We start from the raw sequence: 10,000 nt of genomic DNA, 5'->3' as shown, positions 1-10,000 counted from the left end.
TATAAACAATAGTAACTCAACATTAACCACCGATATTTAAAATAGTCACACCATATTTTTTATATTGTTATATTATATGTATGTTAGCATTTATTTGGACACACAAATATATAGTAGAAATACAAATATTCTATAGTTAAAAAAGGAAAAAGACCACAGTGGGTTCCTCTACTGCACTAAACTACATTTCTCTGTCTGATATTTGTCGTCAGTTTTATAGGAAGTGATGATTTTGTTCTCTTTAGCTCTTCATTGGACAGAAATGCTTCTTTATTTGCAAGTGTTTCATGCCATTTTCCAGTTTAGAGCACAAATTTCATATGCATCTTTGCATGGAAACACATCTACTGATATCCTCCTCTGACTGATATAATAATCAATCATCATCAGCCAGTTAGTGCATCAAATCCCCAAACTGAACTCTGTTGTTTGCTAATAGGAAAGTGCAGCCATGGAGGAAAATCAGACTTCACAACTGGCTTCAGGAAAAGCTGGAACGGCATCAATAAAGACGCCATTGACTCCAGTCACGGTTTACTGCATAATCAAGCGGCAGAAGTTGCCATCGCTGCCACCGTGCAGCTGCTGGAGAAAATCTGGAAGAGTAATAATGATGCCAACTACTTCAGGTACACATCTGACTATATTTACCGATATACCAACATCTACTGACAGTGAAAGTGAATCAGACTGCCCTTAAATGCTAAATTATCTGGATTTGGTTCTTATTCAGCATGTGTCACTGATGATTTTGTACTAAAATAGTAGGCAGACAGCACACATATGTCTGTAAGATGTATTTTAAAGAGCGCTTGGTCTGGAAATCATCTGCTGTGAGCTAAAAGGCTTGTTAAAGGTCTGTTTTAGAAACATTAACACAAACAGATTAAAGACATCACTCTAAAACAAGCTGTATGTAATGCATTAACCCAACACTGGGTCAAATAAGGATAAACAAAGCAGTTTAAATTAAATTAATTTTTAAAAGTCAGGTTAATACAATCCAGCATTTTTAGAGTGATATTCAAAACATTCATTAACCATCCAAATGGAGATGTCTAATAGACATACTGTAAACACACAAATATTGACAAACACAACCGTTTAGTTCAAAAGTGTAGTTTAAATTTTAAATGAGAAAAATAACCCAACATTGGTTTTCTACATATTTGACCCAACATTGGGTTAACACAACCCGCATACATCCATTTAACATCCAAATGGAGATGTCTAATAGACATACTGCAAACACACTAATAAATACACAAATGTTGGGTCAAATATTGACAAACCCAACCTTTTAGTTAAAAAGTGTAATTTAAATTTTAATAAAAAAAATGAACCCAACATTAAATTGATACAACCCAGCATTTTTAGAGTGATCTTCCAAATATCCATTTAAAATCCGAATGGAGACATTGAATAGACATACTGCAAACCCTTGAATAAATGCATTCTAAACATGTTTTGTTTTATTTTATTTAAAATAATGGGATGAATATGTACAGATCAAACCATTGGGTTAAAACATGGAAAAAATAACCCAATGTTTGGTTTGTTCATATTTGCCCCATGTTGAGTTAATACAACCCAGCATTTTAGAGTGATATTCAAATGTCCATTTAACATCCAAATGGAGATGTCTAATAGACATATTGCAAACACACAAATAAATGCACAAATGTTGGGTCAAATATTGACAAACTTAACGTTTTAGTTATGGAGTCATTTTAATTTAGAAAATTAAACCAACATTAGGTTAATACAAAGCAGCATTTTAGAGTGATCTGCAAAACGTCCATATAACATCCACATGGAGACATTTAATAGACATACTGTAAACGCTCTAATAAAGACACTCTAAACATGTTTTTTTTTAATGGGATAGATATGGACAAACCCAACCATTGGGTTTAAAAGTGAAAAAATAACCCATGGTTAATAGATATATTGCAAACCCACTAATCAATACACTTTTTTTAATTTAAAAAACGGTTTTACCCAATGTTGGGTCAAATATTGTTAAACTCAACAGTTTAGTTAAAAAGTGTCACTTAAATTTTAATTGATAAAATTAACTCAACGTTGGGTTTGTCCATATTTGGCCCACATTAGGTTAATACAACCAGCATTTTTAGAGTGATATTCAATACCTCCACTTAACATCCAAATGGAGATGTCTAATAGACATATTGCAAACACACTAATAAATACACTCCAAAAATGTCTTGCTTTTATTTAAAAATGGGATGAATATGAACAGACAAACATTGGGCTAAAAGCTAAAAAAATAACCCAATGTTTGCCCCACGCTGGGTTAATAAAATGCAGCATTTTTAGAGTGATCTTCAAAATGTCCATTTAACATCCAAATGGAGACATTTAATAGACATACTGCAAACGCTCTAATAAATACACTCTAAACATGTTTTGTTATTATATTTTAAAAAGGATGAATATGGACAGACCCAACCATTGGGTTAAAAAGTGAAAAAAAATAAAAAAGTAATAATCTAAAATTGGGATGAATGGACAGACCCAACCATTGGGGTAAAAAGTAAAATCAAAAATAACCCAATGTTGGGTTTGTCCATATTTGATCCAACCCAGCATTTTAGAGTGATCTTCAAAACGTCCATTTAACATCCGAATAGAGACGTTTAATAGACATTCAGCAAACGCTCAAATAAATACTCTCTTAAAATGTTTTGCTATTTTATTTAAAAAAACGGGATGAATATGGACAGACCCAACCATTGAGTTAAAACCTGAAAAAATTACCCAATGTTGGGTTAATATGATGCAGATTTTTTTAAGAGTGATATTTAAAACATCCATTTAACATCTAAATGGAGATGTCTAATTGACATATTGCAAACACACTAATAAATGCATAAATGTTGGGTCAAATATTGACAAACCCAAACTTTTAGTTAAAAAGTGTCATTTGAATTTTAATTGAGAAAATTAACCCAACATTGGGTTAATACAATCCAGCATTTTTAGAGTGATCTTCAAAACGTCCATATAACGTCCACATGGAGACATTTAACAGACATACTGCAAACGCTCTAATAAACACACTTTATAAACGTTTTGTTTTGTTACTTTATTTTTAAAAAATGTGAAATATATACAGACACAACCATGGGGTTATAAAGAGAAAAAATAACCCATGTTTTTTTCCATATTTGACCCAACATTGGAACATTGGTGAACACAATCCAGCATTTTGTAGAGTGATATTGAAAATGTCCATTTAACATCCACATGGAGACATTTAATATACATTCTGCAAACGCTCTAATAAACGCACTCTAAACTTGTTTTATTTTATTTTATTAAAATAAATAAATAAATTGGGATGATTATGAACAGACTCAACCATTGGGCTAAAAAGTGAAAAAATAACCCATGGTTTTTCCATATTCGATCCAATATTGGATTAATACAACCCAGCAATTTTAGAGTGATCTTCAAAACGTCCATTTAACATCCAAATGGAGACATTTAATAGACATTCAGCAAACACTTAAAAAATACACTCTAAAAATGTTTTTCTATTATATTTTTATAAAATAATATGAATATGGACAGACCCAACAATTGGGTTAAAAAGTAAAAAAATAAAAAATTTATTATCCAAAATTGGGATGAATGGACAGACCCAACCATTGGTGTAAAAAGTGAAATCAAAAATAACCCAATGTTGGGTTTGTCCATATTTGATCCAACCCAGCATTTTAAGAGTGATCTTCAAAACGTCCATTTAACGTCCGAATTGAGACATTTAATAGTTTTCATTCAGCAAACGTTCAAATAAATACACTCTTAAAATGTTTTGCTATTTTATTTAAAAAAAACGGGATGAATGTGGACAGACCCAACCATTGAGTTAAAAACCTGAAAAAAATAACCAAATGTTGGGTTTGTCCTTATTTGCCACACGTTGGGTTAATATGATCCAGATTTTTTTAAGAGTGATATTTAAAACATCCATTTAACATCTAAATGGAGATGTCTAATTGACATATTGCAAACACACTAATAAATGCATAAATGTTGGGTCAAATATTGACAAACCCAAACTTCTAGTTAAAAAGTGTCATTTGAATTTTAATTGAGAAAATTAACCCAACATTGGGTTAATACAAGCCAGCATTTTTAGAGTGATCTTCAAAACGTCCATTTAACATCCAAATAGAGACATTTAATAGACATTCAGCAAACGCTCAAATAAATACACTCTTAAAATGTTTTATTTTATTTAAAAAACGGGATGAATGTGGACAGACCCAACCATTGAGTTAAAACCTGAAAAAATTACCCAATGTTGGGTTTGTTCTTATTTGCCCCACGTTGAGTTAATATGATCCAGAATTTTTCAAGGGTGATATTTAAAACATCCATTTAACATCTAAATGGAGATGTCTAATTGACATATTGCAAACACACTAATAAATGCACAAATGTTGGGTCAAATATTGACAAAACCAAACTTTCAGTTAAAAAGTGTCATTTAAATTTTAATTGAGAAAATTAACCCAACATTGGGTTAATACAATCCAGCATTTTTAGAGTGATCTTCACAACGTCCATTTAACATCCAAATGGAGATGTCTAATAGACATTCTGCAAACGCTTGAAAAAATACACTCTAAAAATGTTTTTCTATTATATTTTTATAAAATAATATGAATATGGACCCAACAATTGGGTTAAAAAGTGAAAAAAAATAACCCAACGTTGGGTTTGTCCTCATTTGATCCAACATTGGGTTAAATCAACCCAGCATTCTTTTAACTGTATAAGATAAATCTGCTATTTTAATCTTCTCCTCAGGCTGGTGGGGCTTCATCAGGACAAGCCGAAGGGAGGTTGGAAAAGTCGCTTCTCTATCTTCAGCTCCAAATCAAGAGTTTCAGACGCAAGCGAGCAAAGAAATGAAAACGCTGATGTTTAAGACCAGTCACTGAAAACCTCCTGTCCATGCTCATATCAATATTGTCGAATAAATTCTGCTTGCTTGTTGCATCGAGAGTGATTCTGCTTCCAGTACTTGTAGATGTCAGAGAACAAAAATCAAAGCAGCTTACATCTATATTGAATGACATATTTTGAACATCCTCACCGTAATTCAGCTTAATCCCTGCTTTATTAAAGATCACCACAGTGCAACGAACCACCAAATACTCTGGCATATGCTTTCTAAACTGATGCCCTTTCATCCGCAACACGGAAAAACAGAATAAAGAGTGTGCAGCACTCTTCAGATTGCATTCAGTATTTGCTCTATGCATCTCTGCTTTATTATAATCTATGTAGTAAAGTCTATTCTTCTAGTATTAAAAACCTCAAGATTGAGCCTGGTTAATGAAACATCCACTAACCACTGAGCCATTGTGCAACACATTATCTTACTCATATACCTCCTGTTTTTATTGGGATTCTTTGATATTTACCATTCTCATTCTGTTAAAGTATTTCCGCGTATTTCTCCCATGTTTTAATCTTTTTTTTATCTTATATTTAGGCTTGAATTCACTTGGAAATTAATATAAAATGGCATCAAGAGTAGACAGGAAGCTTTCCATGTGGAGTGAAATCTGTGTAACCTAAGGGGCAAAAATCAAGCTGTGTTTGTGCTGAATGATACATCAAATGTGATTATCGTGCGCATTTCTCTATAAAGCCGGTTCTGTAATCATTAGTGAATCTCCAGCACGAGTGTTCAACCGGAGCAGGTTTTACAACACAGACACAGTTCTCTGAGAAGCTACGCTAAATATTGCATGCGAAATCATCATGCGATAGCCAAATCTCAAATAATGATTCTGAATGAATCAATGATGAATGAATCCATTTTAAGTATAAGCGCTGCTGATGTTAAACCTGAAAGTACGCATGAAGTTTTTACTCACTAGGGTTTTAAACAAGGGCGAGTAGATGATGACAGGATTTTCCTTTTTAGGTGAACGACTCTTAAAATGTTATTTTGCTGCTTGTTCATACTTCTTATTTAAACAATTCCTAGGATATATTTTGGTTAAATTGGTTATGTTAAGTCTACTTAAATTTGTAAAAACGATTGAGGGCCTACTCACACTAGCGTGCTTCGGCACAGTTCAAAGCAACTGTCCCTAGTGTGAGTACGCCCTCAACCAGGCCAGGGCCGGGCAACTGAAACGTGCCTCGGCCCGATTCGGAGCACTCACACTTGTCAAACGAACCGGGAAATGCGCCCGGGCACGGTTCAGATAGCCTAGTGTGAGTGCACCCTAAATTAACTTGTGTTGGGACAACATGAAGCATTTGTGTGGAACCCAGCATTTGTATACACCGCAAAACGTGATTAGTTACTTAAAGCGAGTAAACCAATTGCCTTAAAAGCAACAAGTTGACTTTACAAAAATAACGTAAGTAAACCCACTGTATTTTGGAACTTTTGGGTTGACAAGTTTTTATAAATATGCAAATTGTACTCACTTTTTAAAAATAAAAGTAAACTAATCACTTTTTTCCAATACACCGTTATTATATTAGTTTTTTCCATAGACTGTAAAATATATGGACGGAGCATCCGTGACGTCACCCATAGGTTTCTGAAGAGCACAAATGAAGCTAAAAGTAGGCGCGGCCAACCGTCGCCATTTTGTTCGCGCGTCATCGCACCCACGGTGGGATACCAAACAAGGGCAAAGAGGCGGAGCGTGAGCAGAGCTACAGACACCTGCTGGCACTTTGCTTAGACCTGGCAGACAGACTTTACTTTGGGAGAAACGCTTGATACTTTATTACCTGCGACTCGTTTGTGTTCTGACCACATGTGCTTGGCTGTACACTATATCAATAAAGTGTTGAGACTTTTAAAAACACTGTAGTAATACACTGAGCCACTAAGCATTGCTCTTATGACGTTTTTCTACAGGAGGAAAACACCAATTACTTCCAAACACTTCAGATGTGTGTGTTAGTAAATGCAAGACTATTGATGAACTCCAGCATAACACTGTATGATAACGCTTCAGATGACTGTTCTAGAGCCTACAGCTAATCAATCTGTCACATTCTGGAGTGCTTTACGGGTCTAAAGAAAAATATTAATGATAAATGATCTTAAATAAAACACACACATTTATAGAGATGGTATATAAGTATATAACTTTACTCACATGGGAAACGAGGCCACGTGAATGGTTTGTGAGCATAATTAAGCGCACACAGCATCCCATATCATCTGATAATTGTAGGAAATAATCCCAAAAGGCAGCTGACTGTGTAAAGAAACATTAACCAACACAAAAATGCGATGAATATGCCGAGTTTATCGGCTAATTAGCCGTAATTAGCTCAGGTGACGAGACAGCGAGCAGCGAGACCTAGCTGTCACTCAAGTGGCCACGCCCTTAATTATGCAGACTTAATATAACTTAATAAAATGAAACGGATGAGTTATAAAAAAATTCACCCCCCTCACAGTTGTCATGGAGGTTAATCATGGCTATATGCACCAAAGCCATCATTTGTACCAGGCTGTAAGCATGTTTTTATCAGCTGTAAAAATGGGCAATTTCCCACTGCAGTCAGAAATGACCTGGACTTCCTGGAGCCAGCCCCCCAAGGCAATCGATGAATTGCAGTTTTAGTTACTTCCGTATTGGCTTCCCGAGGGAGAGCGGGAGGTTGCCCCTTGGTTTTTTCCCAGTTTTTTTTTTTTTTGTATCAAGCAAAAGTACATTTGGTAAAATAAATCTGCTCTTCCAGTGTGTCTTCTAAATTCAACACAGGCTACAATTGCAGATTTTATAGACTTAATGAAGCACCAAATCTGTAATATTGTGATAATTACAATAATTATTTGAAATTTGGCATGTTAAAATAATCTGACACTGTAAAAAGGGATTAGTTGACTATAAAAATAAGTACAATTTGCATAATTATGTAAAATAGGTCAACTTAACAGTTCCAAGTTGCAGTGGGTTTACTTACATTACTTTTGTCAACTTGTTGCTTTTAAGGCAATTGGTTTACTCGCTTTAAGTAACCGATCACTAGGCCCACACGGAATCTGTGCGCACAGAATTCCGCAGGATAATTGATTCTGTTTATTTACTTGAGTAAATGTGTGTAAATCTATATTTATTCAGTTTTTAAATTAATTACAGTAATATTATTGACTAATATGAAAATATTCATCTGATTTATGTGCAGTGCAGTTTGTACAGTAATATTCTCTGTCTTTTAGTAGAGATATTATTATAACACGGGAAGTGACACAGACCACGTGCAGGTTTATTCAAAGTCAGGCAAGCAATGGTCAACACAGGTGCAAACAGATGTATAAAGGCAGTCCACGTAGTATAAACACAGGCGAGAGGTCCGAAGGCAGGCGGCGAACATGGACAAAAGTATAAACGAGACAAGGGTCAAAACACAGGAAAACAAGACTAGGAGAACGCGTTGAAATGTCACTTTACAGATAACAAGACTCGGCCAGGAAGTGAGTGTGTGTGCTGTTAAAGTAGTGTGTGTAATTAGTCCAGAAGCTGCATCAGCTGTGGGAGTCTAATCAGTGGAAATGAGGAAGCATGTGTGTGTGAACGGATTGCATGTATGAATATGTAGTCCATGAATGGCGGATTTGTAGTCCATAAGGATTCTGAGTGAGATCCAGCGATCTATGAAGTTACGATCGCTGGTGATCGTGACAATTATATGAGAAACTTTGTTTACCAAGTAAAGTGAATCTAATTGGATTTGCATTTTAAACATTAAATACAAGTTAAAAAGATGTTATTTTATTATTTCACATATTAAGGTTTTAGTTATGTTACTCCCAAAATAATTCAGCTGAAATCCGCAGATTTTTACCAAAATTCTCCGCAGAAATATCAAAAAACGTCCACAGATTCCGTCTGGCCCTGCTCATCACTTTTCACAGTGTACAGTGTATCCCTTAAAGCTGTCAAAATCTAATACACTGTCAAATGCAATCAATGTGTGCTGGGACAACATGAGGGAATTAAGTTTACCTATTAGTTTTTACACATTTAAGTAGATTGAACATAAAACAATTAAGTTAGCCCCCAAAAAACTCGAGTTGTGTTGTTTCATCTTAATTTAAATGGGTAATCTGAACAAACAGCAAATGTCAATTGTTTGAGCGTATATTTAATGAAATGTATCTGTGTTTAAAGGTGCCAAATTGAATAGATTCTACATCTTAAACTGTTGTCTGATATCTACATTGCAGCTATGTTGCTGCTTTGGTAAGTTTCTAAATTCTGCAGAAATTCTCGAGTTTTACAGGTTTATTTTCAATCATATTACTCTCAACAAAAGGTTTGTTTTTGCTGCTTGTTTAAACTACTTAGTTAAAATGAGCTGAATCAACACAATTCTTAAGATTTTTTTTTGGGAGGGGCAACTTAATTGTTTCATGTTTAATCAACTTAAATTTGTAAAAACTCTTAAGTTAACTTAATCGAATTGTGTTGGGACAACTTGAAGGAATTGTGTGAAAAGTGAAAGTGGTCCCAATAAGATTTTTGTTTTGTTTACTTCTTGGGTTGTACATTTATTGAGTTTTAATTTGATATTTTCCCCCCAAAATAAGTCTTAAGACTGTAATGACTTGATCAAGAACATAATAATTACAGTTAAAGGCACAATTCTTTCATAATATGTGCATGAAATGTGCATCTTTATTTAAGCTGTGATGGACATTATTCCAGGCTGAACTGAAGCATTAAGGCTGATTTATACTTCTGCGTCAAGCACACGCGCATGGTCCGGCGCAGCCTTTGTGCGGTCGCAGACCCCTCGCACCTCTCAAAAAATGTAACTACACGACGGAACAATGCATAGTGCAAGCTCTGTGATTGGTCGGTTTGGTAGCGGTGCTGAGAGCCGCAAGCTCAATGGAGCGAGTGTGTGGAGTCCCGTGAAGGAGCTCCAGATGGAGACTTATGTTTTGTGTTTACCTTAAAGTTTAAAAGAT

At 34.8% G+C, this 10,000-nt stretch overlaps 1 protein-coding gene across 1 annotated transcript in view; it reads left to right on the top strand.

Moving 5' to 3' along the window:
- The window catches only part of LOC130217792 (von Willebrand factor A domain-containing protein 7-like), a 15,004-nt gene extending 9,971 nt beyond the window's left edge, over positions 1-5,033 (top strand). Inside the window, exons 5-6 of the mRNA XM_056449996.1 lie at positions 440-629; positions 4,843-5,033. Coding sequence (XP_056305971.1) covers positions 440-629; positions 4,843-4,963 — 311 coding nt within the window. The 3' untranslated portion in view covers positions 4,964-5,033. The remainder of the gene's footprint in view (positions 1-439; positions 630-4,842) is intronic.
- Positions 5,034-10,000: the final 4,967 nt, after the last annotated feature.

Source organism: Danio aesculapii, chromosome 3, assembly GCF_903798145.1.
Source record: "Danio aesculapii chromosome 3, fDanAes4.1, whole genome shotgun sequence".
In the NCBI taxonomy this organism is placed as follows: domain Eukaryota; kingdom Metazoa; phylum Chordata; class Actinopteri; order Cypriniformes; family Danionidae; genus Danio; species Danio aesculapii.
Note: the sequence above shows the minus strand (reverse complement) of the source record. Positions and strands in the feature narration are given on the sequence as shown.